Here is a 13,705-nt window from a genome sequence, read left to right on the forward strand (position 1 = left end):
CATTATTATTTATTTGTTTATTTATTAATTTATTGTCAGTCATGGGTCTTGAACTCAGGGCTTGAGCACTTTTTCTGGTTCTTGAGCTTTTTGATTTTTAGGTGGATACTTGAGGATAAGAGTCTCACAGAGTTTCCTCTCTGGCTTGGCTTTGAAACATGATCCTCAGATCTTAGCTTATTGAGTAGCTAGGATTACAGGTATGAGCCTCCAGTGCCTGGCTTATTTTTAATTATTTTATCTTAAAGTTTCTATTATTTTGGCTGGGTGCTGGTGGCTTATGCCTGTTTAAAACCAGCTTGGGCAGGAAAGTTCATGAAACTCTTATCTCCAGTTAGCCATCAGAAAACTGGAAGTTGAGTTATGGCTCAAAGTTGTAGAGGGCTCATCTTGAGCAAAAGAGCTCAGGGACAGAGCCTAGTCCCTTGAGTTCAAACCCTAAGACCAACTCCACACCCCTCCCCCACCCCCCACAATTTGATTATCCAAGCAATATACAAGTAGTATAAATTAAAGTGTAGGTTTTATAAAAGGTTTTCTTTCTTTCCTTTTTTTTTTTTTAATGGTCCTGGGGCTTGAACTTTGGGCTTGAGCACTCTCCCTGAGCTCCGAGGTTGTTTAAGGTGAGCACTCTATCACTTGAGCTAGAGCACCATTTCTAGGTTTTTCTGTGGTTAATTGGAGATGAGAGTCTCATAGAAAGCTGGGTGCAGGTGGTTCAAGCCTATAATCCTTGCTACTCAGGATGCTGAGATCTATAGATCACTGTTGGAAGCCAGCCCAGTCAGGAAAGTCTGTGGGACTCTTATCTCCAAAAGACTACTCAGAAAAAGCCTGAAGTGGTGCCATGGCTCAAGTAGTAGAGTGCTAATCTTGAGCACATCAGGTACAGCACCTAGACCCTGAGTTCAAGTACCAGAACCACCAAAAAAAAGAAAAAAAGAATCTCATGGACTTTCTTCTTGCCTGGGCTAGCTTTGAACCATGATCCTCATATCCTAGCCTCCTGTGTATCTAGTACTATAGATGTGAGCCATCAGTGCCTAGCTAGAAAAAAATTTTCTTTTGGTAGTAGTACTAAGGTTTGTACACAGGGCCTTGAACTTTCTAGGCTTTTGCTCTGTCACTTGAGCTATGCCTAGTGCTCCTCTTTAGAGTTTTTTTTTTTTCAACTTTTTTTTTTTTTTTTTTTTTTTTGAACTCTGGGCTTAGGCGCTGTCTCTCAGCTCTTCAGCTCAAGCCAAGCCCTCTATCACTTGAGCCACAGTACCACTTCGGGTTTCTGGTGGTTAATTGGAGGAGATAAGATTCTCAGGGACTTTCCTGCCTGGGCTGGCTTTGAACTGTGATCCTCAGATCTCAGCCTCCTGAGGAGCTAGGATTACAGGTTTGAGTCACTTGCACCCAGCTTTTCAACTATTTTAAAGCTATGTAAAGGATCCTAGGATTGAGAACTATTCCTCCATCTGTATTCTTTATTTCTCAAATCTGTCTTGTTTGTTCTTACTGTGCACAGTTTCACTTACATTGTTTCTGCCTAGTCTTCTCTCCCTGACCCCAAGAGAAAAATTTTATTCTGGTGAATGTTACTTTATCATGAAAACATATTGTCCTGTCTTCTTAGTTCTTAAAATTTCTCTTAAGTCAAAAAGTTTAATCAGAGCTGGGTATGGGTGGCTGATGCCTATACTCCTAGTTACTCACAAGACTGAGATCTGAGGATCTAGGCTTAAAGCTAGCTTCGGTGGCAGAGTGATCTATGACTGTCTCCAGTTAACTAACTAGCAAAAAGCTGAAACTGGAAGAGTGGCTCAAATAAAATACTAGCTGTGGGGGTTGGGAAGGTGGCTCAGTGGTAGAGCGCTTGCGTTGCATGCATGAGGCCCTGGGTTCGATTCCTCAGCACCACATAAGCAAAAAGAAAAAAGCTGGAAGTGGCCCTGTGGCTCAAGTGGTAGAGCGCTAGCCTTGAGCTGAAGGGCTGAGGGACAGTGCCCAGGCCCAGAGTTCAGGCCCCACTACCAGACCAAAAAAAAAAAATTACTAGCTGCGGTAGTGCATGAGACCCTGTTTTCAAATCTCAGTATTGTCACATTTACAAAAGAAAAGTCATATAGCCAGTTTTTTAAATACATAGGAATCACTGACACGGGCCCTATGGCTTTATTCTATTTCTCTCAAGTTTTGTTCTGAGCAAGTATGCTGTAAACATACAGGATCAGGCTGTACTAGTGTCAGTGGCATATGGAAGAACAAGGCTGTTAACATTAATTTTGTCTTGTATTTATTAGTGCTTCGGATATTGATGACTTTTTCAGATCTCCATTTTTTGTTCTTATTAAGTAGTTGTATCCATGATACTTTCATCTCCAGATTCTGCTTTAGTTGCATCTCAATGAATTCTTTCTAGTAGTTTTTCAAGCCATATACACTAGCACTGTGAATTAATTTGAGTTGTACTGTCTATTCTTCTACTTATGGTTTCATTATCCATAATAATTTAACCTAATTCTAAAAATACTTTATGCTAACTTATTTTCAGGAAGAGAAGGAAGTATAGCTTAGGATAAATCTTAATATTTTGAAATGCTTCTTTAGTTTTTATTTTTAATCACATTATACAATATATTCTCATGATGCATATTTAACAGATTATGGAATAGCTATTATCACAGCTGGTTTCTTTGTCTTCTCTATTTAAAATCATTAGTTATTTGTTACGAATCTTAGTTTCAGTGTTTATAGAAAACTGTTCTTCATGTTTCTTTATTGTGAATTATTATTACTATCTCCTTTGTCCTGTGTAAAGATGGTACTGTTGTGTTCTAGCTACAGTTGGGGTAATGGGTATAATTATTGATATAATTACTTTTTATTGATTGTCTTCACATAGTGTAAGACTTCTCTTCTTTTGTACTAGGAAATGGAAAGGTCAGTAGTTGCACAGCTGCTGAGGGTAGTTTTACCTCTCTCACTGGACTTCTAGAAGTTGAGCCCCTGCACTTTACCTGTGTGTCAACTAGTGATGGAACCAGAATAGAAAGGGATGATGCAAGTACGTTTACTGGTATATACCTTCTTTTATTATATACTTTATGTGGTAATAGAAAAAGTTATATGTAACTTTAAATATCACTCTACAATATATGTGTATTTCATTACTGTCATGTTAAGTGGAAATTTATGGTACAGACATTTTAGGGAAATACACTGGATTTTCTTCCTTTTTTCTTTGCCTCTTTACTTTCTTTCTACATCCTGGGGCCTAAACTCTGGGCCTGGCTGGGCACTGTCCTTGAACTTTTTTGCTTAAGGCTAACACTCTACTACTTGAGCCACAGCTCCACTTCCAGTGTTTTTGGTGCTTAATTGGATTTAAGAGTCTTATGACTTTTCTGCCCCATCTGCCTCTTTTTTTGGGTCCAGTCGAAGGGGTTAAACTTAGGGCCTGGGAGCTGTCCCTGAGCTCTTCAGCTCTAGGGGAGTGCTCTACCACTTGAGCCACAGCACCACTTCCCGTTTTCTGGTGGTTAATTGGAGATAAGAGTCTCATAGACTTTGCTGCCTGGGCTGGCTTTGACCTGCAATTCTCAGATCTCAGCCTCCTGAGTAGCTAGGATTACAGGTGTGAGACTGGTACAGGGTAGTTTATGGTTTTCTATCTGTATTATAGTTTTTAAAGTGCTTGAATGTTAATCTCAAACTTACTTTGCTGGGTAACTTTTTTTGCAATTTTTTGTTGTAATTAAGTAATTACATAAATTTCACAGATTTCACAGTATTGTAGGATAGTGATACTTAGTTACAGTCACAAACACATTGTAACCTTTATGGGGCAAATTGTCTTTTTCGTGGTCTATAAACTTTATAGTTTAAAAAGTCTCTTTAATAGTTGTACAAAAAGTAAAAACACAGGGTAGAACTCACACCTATGATAGGCAAGGCCCTGAGTTTGATCCACAGCACTACAAAAAAGAAGGAAAGTAAATTTCCAGGAGAAGTCTTTCTTATATTTAAATCAGAACATGTATGGTGAAAATATTAAACTTTAAGCAACTTCTTTTTATACCAGCCTCTTTTTCTGGAGCTATTAAGTGATGTAATAATGATTAATATATCTAGCTTAATGCTATCAAAAGGTTAAAAAAGTAAAGTTAGATGATTAGGTTTGAGAAATAAATGTTTCACATTATGCCCCCTGCAAAGCAAGTATGGAACTTTCTTTCAAACATATCTTCCCTGAGGTGGTCTGTGTAATACTCACTTTGCTTGCCTTGTCAGACATTAAAATGCTAAATTGATCTTTTGGCTGGGTTTCCCTGCTTTCCATTGTTTTTGAGCAAGTAACCTTACTTCCCTTACTTTTGTTTTTGCTGTCTACAATATGAGATTATAAAAGTACATAATAGGGGGCTGGGAAGGTGGCTCAGTGGTAGAGCGCTTGCCTTGTATGCATGACGCCCTGGGTTCGATTCTTCAGCACCACATAAGCAAAAAGAAAAAAGCCGGAAGTGGCGCTGTGGCTCAAGTGGTAGATCGCTAGCCTTGAGCTGAAGAGCTGAGGGACAGTGCCCAGGCCCAGAGTTCAGGCCCCACGACCGGACCAAAAAAAAAAAAAAAGTACATAATAGGTACAATAGTAACTTACTTTGTCTATTAAAACCTAGTACTTTATTGCTACTGCAAAGATGTAATGGGTAGGCGTAAGTTCTGTGCTGGCCCATTGGATTGGCTTCACTTACATACTGTGGTTTCTATCCTAATTTGACCAGGATCAGCTTTGTACTTCTGTTTTGTGTTTTGGTTGGTTGTGGGGCTTGAACTTGGGCCTGGGCACTATCCCTTAGGTCTTTTGCTCAAGGCTAGTTAGCCCTACCTCTTTGAGCCACAGGACCATTTCTGGATAAGAGTCTCAAGGAATCCTTTCTGGGCTATCTTTGAACCTCAATCTTCAGATCTAAGCCTTCTTAGTAGCTAGGATTACAGATGTGAGCCGCTAGTACCCACCTAAAATTAAGCTTATATTTCAGTTCCCCCCCCCCAAAGTCCTGTTCATAAATGATAACATGAAACAGCTCATTTGTAATATATATTTGATTAACATTGAAAAGAGATGTCAGAAATTTTCTAATAATGTTTTCTAAAGCCTTTATTGATGATAGTGTTTATTGGTTAGCTGTCAGATTTAACTGTGTATGGGACATGCCTTTCTCCATTTTGAATATTCTGTGGAGTATATCATTTGGAAGATTACTTCACAGATTCTATGTAGCCCTTACTTCTGTCTAGACTATGCTTTAGAATGAGAAAAACTACTGTTTAGACTACGCTTTAGAATGAGAAAAACTAGCCGGCTGTTGGTCGCTTACACCTGTAATCTTAGGATTGGGGTTCACAGCCAGCCTGGACAGAAAAGTCTGTGAGACTTTTTTTGGGGGGCGGGGGGAGGGTGGTCAGGGCCTGAACTCTGGGCCTGGGTGCTGTCCCTCAGCTCTTCAGCTTAAGGCAAGCGCACTACCACTTGAGCCACAGCGCCACTTCCGGCTTTTTTCTTTTTTCTATTATGTGGTTCTGAGGAATCGAACCCAGGGCCTCAGGCATGCAAGACAAGCGCTCTACCACTGAGCCCCCTTCCCAGCCCCTGTTAGACTTTTTATCCCCAACTAAACACCTAAAAACTGGAAGTGGAGTTGTGGCTCTTAAGTGGTAGAGCTCTAACCTTGAGCACAAAAGCTCAGGGAAAGCAGTGCCCAAGCCCTTAGTTCAAGCTCCATGACCGACCAAAAAAAAAAAAAAAAAAAAAAGAGAAAATTAAGAGTTCAAAGATAATGTTCTTAAAATTAGAGCTTGAACTCATGGTCTGGGTGCTGTCCCTGAGCTTTTATCTCAAACATAGCACTCTACCACTTTGAGTCACTCACCACTTCTGGTTTTCTGGAGGTTAATTAGAGATAAATGTTTCACGGACTTCCCTGCTGGGATGGGCTTTGAATGGCATTCCTTAGATGTCAGCTTCCTGAGCAGCTAGGGTTACAGGCACAAGCCCCTGTCACCAGGCTTATTTGGTTTTTGTTTGTTTGTTTGTTTTGTTTTTGGAGTGGAAAAGAGTATGTTGTTGATCTAAGAAAAGTTAATGAAAAATTTAATTTATTTTACTGCTCAAATCATATTAGCTTATCTCTTTGTAATTTTTTTAAAAAACAATTGCAAACTCTGATGTAACCTGTCTTTAATTTTTCTATACTTTCAAATTTATTCCTGAATCTCTTTTGCTATTAAAAGTTATACTTTCCCAGTCTTCTTCTTTTTTTTTTTTAAAGTGAAAGCTAACACTAGTTTAGATGTCAAAGATTACTTTGTCTCTCTATGAGCCCTTTCTTCATCCTGGTGTTTTTGTTTTTGTTTTCCCTTTGTCTTATGCCAGTGAGTTCCTTCGGGGTTACTCCGGCAGTAGGTGGACTATCATCTGGGACAGTTGGGGAAGCCTCCACAGCCCTGAGTTCAGCAGCCCAGGTAGCTTTGCAGTCTCTCTCTCATGCAATGGCTTCAGCCGAGCAACAGCTACAGGTGCTGCAAGAGAAACAGCAGCAGCTTTTGAAGCTTCAGCAACAGGTTGGAGACTATTTGGCTCTTTGTTCATGCTGTCTCTAAACTTCAAAAGCTGAGAAAGTACTGTAAAAATGACCATTATTTTCATAAAGAAAATAGGTTGACCGGTCTGAGCTAATCATTTTCAACAAAAAAATTGAGGTAAAGTCTTTGTGATATCTTTAAATTAGTTAAGATAACATGAAAGCATTTTATTTGATACATAACTGAAAGGAGAATGATACATTTTGTGTAATTTTGAAGTAAAATCCATTTTCAATTTATACACTCTGAATCTAACCATGGAAAAATTCTGTTACTGTTTACGAAAGCAGTATCTTAAAGACCATTTACATTAATGTGACATATAATTTTAGTAGTAATATTAGTAATTCTACCATTTGCTCATGTTAATTAACATAAGAAACTACCTCTTATCAATATTTTGTTTTGAGCAGAACTTTGTTTTTATTGTTAACGTTTAACTTTTATTCTTAATTTTTACCTTTCCTTTGAGAAAGTCCTAATTTGCAAATATACAGGAAAATTTTAATTCATTGTTGAAAGAAATATACATAACAAGGCAGTGTTCCATTTATATTGAGAACCATTTTGATTCATCTTTATGTAACCAGCTTCTAGTTAATCATGTTTATTTTAATAATACATGGCTATGTCGTGTTCCAATAACCTAGCTAGGCAAGATTAGTCTATATGTGTTGCTTTTACTTCTCTTACAGAAAGCAAAGCTGGAAGCCAAGTTACATCAGACAACAGCTGCAGCAGCTGCAGCAGCATCAGCAGCATCAGCAGTAGGTCCTGTCCACAACTCTGTGCCTTCCAACCCAGTGGCTGCCCCTGGATTCTTCATTCATCCATCTGATGTTATTCCACCCACTCCAAAAACAACACCACTTTTTATGACTCCACCACTTACTCCACCCAATGAAGCAGTTTCTGTTGTGATTAATGCTGAACTTGCACAGCTTTTCCCAGGCTCAGTCATTGATCCCCCAGCAGTCAATCTTGCAGCACATAACAAAAATTCCAACAAGTGCAGAATGGTAAATTATGTTTTAATTAGGTATTGGCTTAGATGTCTTTAAGTGAATTTGTAATTTAAAAGGCAATGTTTTATTATACCAAAAATTAAAATTAGATTGTATTACTAGTAAAAATAAACTAAACCAAGATAAAACTGATCAAGTTAGATAAACTAGATTATTTTCTTTAATAAAATACTACGTTTCAGGAAATGAGGTTTGTTAATTTGATATTATGGCTAGTTGTAAGAGTAATAGCAATTGAGAGTTACGTATTTCTTTTTTTTTCTAGAATCCCCTTGGTTCTGGTCTGGCTCTTGCAATTTCTCATGCTTCACATTTTCTTCAACCTCCACCTCACCAGTCCATTATTATAGAGAGAATGCATTCAGGTAATCTTTGACTTTCTTAAAATATTTTCCTTCTTTAGTCTGCTGACCCTAGGCCCCATCCCACTCCCTTTCCTAGTACTGGGCTTAAACTCAGGGTCAGGGCACACACACAGTTCCTTAGGGTTATTTGCTTAAGAGTGCTGGTAGAGCCATTTGGAGTCACAGCTTCACTTTTTGCTGGTTAGCTGGAAATTACAGCCTGATAGACTTTTGTGTCTAGGCTAGCTTTGAACCACAGTCCTCAGATCTCAGCCTCTTGAGTAGTAGCTACAAGAATGCTGTGAGTCAGGCACCAGTGGCTCATGCCTGTAGTCTTAGCTCCTCAGGAGTCTGAGATCTGAGGGTTGTGGTTTGAAGCCAGCCCATTCCTTAAGACTCTTTTTCTCCAATTAAACACCAAAAAAGCAGAAAGTGAAGTTCTGGTTCAAGTGGCAGAGTGCTAGCATAAAGCTCAGGGATAGCACCCAGGTCCCAAGTTTAAGTACCAGGACAAACGTGTGCAAAAAAAGATGAATGAAAAAGAATGAGTGGTGTTGAGTAGGTTCACTAATTTTGTTTAAATGATGGCTTCAATCTGAACCTGAATTTTGCCTGTTGAAGTTAAGGTTAATGTATAAATATCGTCATTGTACTTACTCAGCTATCATTACACTAGGAACTATACTTAAAGGAAACTTTCCTAGATCTAGCACTCTTTTCGGGGGGATTTTTCTATTATCAATATTTGAATTCAGCCGGGCGCTGGTAGCTCATGCCTATAATCCTAGCTACTCAGGAGGCTAAGATCTGAGGATCAGGGTTCAAAGCCAGCCCAGGCAGGAAAGTCCATGAAACTCTTTTACCTCCAATAAACCATCAGAAAACTGGAAGAGGTGCTGTGGCTCAACTGGTAGAGTGCTTGCCTTGAGCTGAAGAGCTGAGGGACAGCGCCCAGGCCCAGAGTTCAAGCCCCATGACCAACAATTAAAAAAAAAAAAGATTTGAATTCAAAGCTTTACCCCTTCTAAACCAGCCTACTTGCTCAAATTGTCCATCCAACCTAGCTTTTTTTGTTCCCTTTAAATAGTGCTGGTACTAGTACTTGGACTCAGAGTCTTGTGCTCTCACTTGGCCTTTCACTTTGCTTATCACTTGAGCCATGCCTCCAGTTCCTTCTTTATCTGTGTGAACTTGCTTTACATCATGATTCTTAGATCCTGAGTAGTTACCGTTATAATTATGAGCTACCAACACTTGTCCAACCGAGCTTTTTGCTAACTATATTGGAAATGGAGTCTCTTGAATTTTTCTGCCTTTACTGGCTTTGAACTGAGATCTTCTAGATTTAAGCCTGTAGGAATATCATAAATATTAATGATATTCCTAGATACTCTGGTATTTAGATATTCTGACATGGGCTGCCAATGAAACTTTTTTTAGCCAGCTGATAGAACTGCTTACCCTAATAACTAATTTAAAATAGTAACACTTCATGATCTCTGGATAATTTACACTTTATCTACATTTTACTCATGCTTATATAATATGTGGTATGCTTAGCATAGTTGTTTTCAGTTATTTCTTGCTTACAAATAAAATATGGTTTTTACCTTTAATCCTGTCAGGTATTTCTCCTGTAATTCAGTAGCATTAGGGGATTTAAAAGCCATAGGGGAAAACATCAATGTGGTGCTTATAGTAGCATTTTTCATTATGTAAACAATTAAAGATACTTTATTACAACAAGATCTTTTCTTTTTTGAAGAGAGAATTTGAAAACTCATAAAAGCCTTATGTTATTTTCTACCCAACTAGGTAGTAATTGGAATTACTTGAGTGATTATAACATTATGTAATTCTGTAGTTTTAGGAGATAAGAGCAGTCGGTTATCTTGCAATTTTTTTTCTTTTCTCCATGATAATAACTGACAAACAATCTCTGAAGAGAAGAAATGTGCTTTGTTTGTTGCTTAATAGTTTTCTGCTCCTTTTCTTTTTCTTTCTCTTTCTCTTTTTTTTTCTTTTTCTGTTTCTTTTCCCTTGCTCCCTCCCTCCCTCCTTCCCTCCCTCCCTCCCTCCCTCCCTCCCTCCCTCCCTCCCTCCTTCCTTTCCTCCCTTCCTTCTCTTTTTTTTTTGTTGGTTGTGGGGCTTGAACTCTGGGCCTGGGTGCTGTGCCTCAGCTCTTCAGCTCAAGGCTAGCACTCTGCCACTGAGCCACTTTTCCAGTCCCTCTGTTTGCTTGCTTGCTTGCTTGCTTGCTTGCTTGCTTGCTCGCTCGCTCGCTCGCTCGCTCCCTCCCTCCCTCCCTCCCTCCCTCCCTCCCTCCCTCCCTCCCTTCCCTCCCTCCCTTCCTTTCCTCTGTCTCTGTCTCTGTCTCTGTCTCTTTCTTTCTCTTTCTTTCTCTTTCCCTCCCTCCCTCCCTCCCTTCCCTCCCTTCCCTCCCTCCCTCCCTCCCTCCCTCCCTCCCTCCCTCCCTCCCTCCCTCCCTCCCTCCCTCCCTCCCTCCCTCCCTCTCTCCTCCTCGCTTTCTTTTTCTTTCTTTCTTTCTTTCTTTCTTTCTTTCTTTCTTTCTTTCTTTCTTTCTTTCTTTCTTTCTTTCTTTCTTTCTTTCTTTCTTTCTGTTTTAATCAACCTCATTAAGTAGCAGTATTGGCAGATTTTTTTTCTCATTCAGTGTAAAATATAGGTGGTGGCAGTATAGCTCAAGTGGCAGCTTGTTTGCTCAGCATTTACATGGTTTATTAGCCTGCTTGTTTCAATTTTGAGCATTAGAAAAAGAAAAGACAATATATAGCTAGGAAAGCTGTTGGCTGCGCTCATGCCATCTCAGTGAAGAACACTTCCATTATTAATGATCTTCCCCCAGTCCTTGTGTTGAGTAGGGGACAGGAAAGATATCAATTTATTTTTTATTTGCGGCTTCTGATACTAAGCTGAAGACATAGTATGTGTCTTTTGCTGCTTTAGGTGCCCTTTTCTCCTATTATTGCTAGGATTTTGAACTCAAAGCATAGTATCTTCCTAGGCAGGCACTCTACCACTCTTATGCCTCTAGTGTTTTGCTTTAGTTTTTTTTCCAGATGCTTCTCATTGTGCTTTTTGCTTGGGTACGGCCAGCTATCTGATTACAAGTGTGTACCACTGTGCTCAGTATGTTCTTTGGACTAGGGATTGGTTTACTTTTTATCTAGGCTAGTTTTAAACTTGGCTCTGGAATAGGTGGGATTACAGGAGTGACAGTTACTGGCCTCTTGCCTATTGATTTTTTTAGACTCTAATGTTTTAAATGAAGCTTATTTGTACAGTTGATTGCTTCAGTAGTAATATTCTTGCTCTTGTAACTCTTGATTTACATCTTCAGGTTCAAAACTAATACAGATTGGAGTTTTAGTAAGTTTTTGAATGAGAATTGACAAGGCCAATTTTCTTTGTGTACTTTTCCTCTTATTTTCTCATAATTAGGTTGATTTCATTTAGTAAGGAGCATGCTCCAAAGTGTGTGTGTGGGGGAGGTGAGGGGTGTTGGTTATTTGGTTGGTTGTGGGGCTTGAATCAGGGTCTGAGTGCCATCCCTGAGCTCTTTTGCTCAAGGCTAGCTCTCTACCATTTTGATCCATAGTTCCACTTCCAGTTTTCTGGTGGTTAATTGGAGATAGGTCTCAAGGGGACTTTTCTGCCTGGGCTGGCTTCAACCCATGATCCTCAGATCTCAGCCTCTCAAGTAGCTAGAATTACAGATATGAGCCCACAGCACCTGGCCAGAGTATATTTTATATCATTTTGTTAATGGATACATCTCTTTGGTCATTTGCTTCTCTTTGCTTCATAGGAGCCAGGAGATTTGTAACTCTGGATTTTGGAAGACCTATACTGTTGACAGATGTATTGATTCCAACTTGTGGAGATTTGGCTTCTTTATCAATTGACATTTGGACATTAGGAGAGGAGGTAGATGGAAGGCGATTGGTAGTGGCAACTGATATAAGCACTCATTCTCTAATTCTTCATGACTTAATACCACCTCCTGTGTGCAGATTTATGAAGGTAAAAAAAATTTCAGGAAGTGATTTGTATGTTTTTTTATTTATGAAAAATATTTAGACATTAAAAAGTAGAGGTATATGTTTTTAATACATTGATCAGATTTTTTAAGTTATGATGGCTATATTTTATGTTTTTTTTTATATATTTTTAATTTCAGATAACTGTCATTGGACGTTATGGAAGTACAAATGCAAGAGCCAAAATTCCTTTAGGGTTTTACTATGGCCATACCTATATCTTACCTTGGGAAAGTGAACTGAAATTAATGCATGATCCTCTACGGGGAGAGGGAGAAGCTGCAAACCAGCCAGAAATTGACCAGCATTTAGCAATGATGGTTGCTCTACAAGAGGATATACAGTGCAGGTTAGTATGAAATTGTAAATATATTTAACTCTTACTCAAAATCTGTACTTTATATGATTTCTTGTTTGTATTTCTTCCAAGAAAATGTTGCAGGAATATTTTTCCATAGGTGTATACAAAAGGAAAGAAGTGATACATGAGCCCATTACATGATATGTAATGAATGAAATAATGTAATTGAATACATGGCTCTACTGGTTCTTACTTATGGAATAATTCTTTTTAAAACTTGTATGTTTTAGAGTTGTAATTCTTAGTGTGCTTACATGTATATATCAAGAGAACATTATGGGAATTATTATGTTAATTTATTTTTCCTTATAGATATAACTTAGCTTGTCATCGTCTGGAAGCTCTTTTGCAAAGTATAGATCTTCCTCCTCTCAACAGTGCTAACAATGCACAGTACTTTTTGCGAAAACCAGACAAGGCAGTCGAGGAAGACAGTAGAGTTTTTTCTGCTTATCAGGATTGTATCCAGCTACAGCTTCAACTAAATTTGGCCCATAATGCAGTGCAGAGGCTCAAAGTAGCTGTAGGTGCAAGTCGGAAGACACTGAGTGAAACGTCAAACCCTGAAGATTTAATTCAGACATCTTCCACAGAGCAGTTACGTACTATCATCAGATACTTGTTGGACACTTTACTCAGCCTTCTTCATTCTTCTAATGGTTTGTATTTGGCTCATATACTTTAAAGGCTGGGAATGAATATGACATGATTTTGAGGGTGTACATATTAGAAACTGAGGTAGTATGTCTGGGTATTGTTAATTTTGATGTCTTTTCTAATGTGTAGAATGAGTCAATTTTCCCCCCTTTAATTTTTTCCTTGAGTTTCTGAGGATTAAATCAGAATTAAAACTAAAGCCATTTATATGCTGGACAAGCATCGTACTACTAAAAATATCCTAGGCCTCTTTAAGTTTTCTTAAGTAAACGTCTGATAAAATTCTTGGGTTTGTGCTCTTGATATGCATACCATCATTGTGTTGCTACTGGCCCAGTATTTAAGTATATTAAAAGTTCAGTAATGTATATATCAAAAATTGCTAATGTTATGTAGGACTGTTATTTTCTAGCCAGGACCTTTTTCTTTTTGTACTGTGATTTGAACTCAGGGTATCTTACTATTTAGGTAGATGCTCTACCACTTGATCCATGCTTCTAGCCATTCATTAATTCATTCCAGTACTGAAACTGGTATAATTATTATTTTAGTATTGGATCTTACACTTTTGTCTGGGGCTTGAACTCAGGGCCCAGACACTGTCCCTGAGCTTCTTTTGCTCAA

General features: G+C 38.6%; 1 protein-coding gene across 8 annotated transcripts in view; it reads left to right on the top strand.

Annotated features, from left to right (window-relative positions):
• Window positions 1–13,705, top strand: part of Birc6 (baculoviral IAP repeat containing 6) — a 212,273-nt gene that overhangs the window by 82,570 nt on the left and 115,998 nt on the right. For 6 of the 8 annotated variants that reach the window (XR_011372505.1, XM_070025332.1, XM_070025333.1 and 3 more), the window contains 7 exons: window positions 2,921–3,067; window positions 6,425–6,612; window positions 7,329–7,652; window positions 7,924–8,023; window positions 11,832–12,046; window positions 12,204–12,412; window positions 12,737–13,083. Coding sequence is in view for 7 of the 8 variants with exons in the window: in XM_070025332.1 (XP_069881433.1) it covers window positions 2,921–3,067; window positions 6,425–6,612; window positions 7,329–7,652; window positions 7,924–8,023; window positions 11,832–12,046; window positions 12,204–12,412; window positions 12,737–13,083 (1,530 nt within the window). In the remaining variant the exon portion in view is untranslated. The remainder of the gene's footprint in view (window positions 1–2,920; window positions 3,068–6,424; window positions 6,613–7,328; window positions 7,653–7,923; window positions 8,024–11,831; window positions 12,047–12,203; window positions 12,413–12,736; window positions 13,084–13,705) is intronic. The other 2 variants (XM_070025334.1, XM_070025336.1) reach the window with 2 other exon arrangements.

The sequence above is a fragment of the Dipodomys merriami genome, unplaced genomic scaffold, assembly GCF_024711535.1.
Source record: "Dipodomys merriami isolate MVZ:Mamm:240054 unplaced genomic scaffold, mDipMer1.0.p SCAF_17, whole genome shotgun sequence".
NCBI classification, from domain to species: Eukaryota; Metazoa; Chordata; class Mammalia; order Rodentia; family Heteromyidae; genus Dipodomys; species Dipodomys merriami.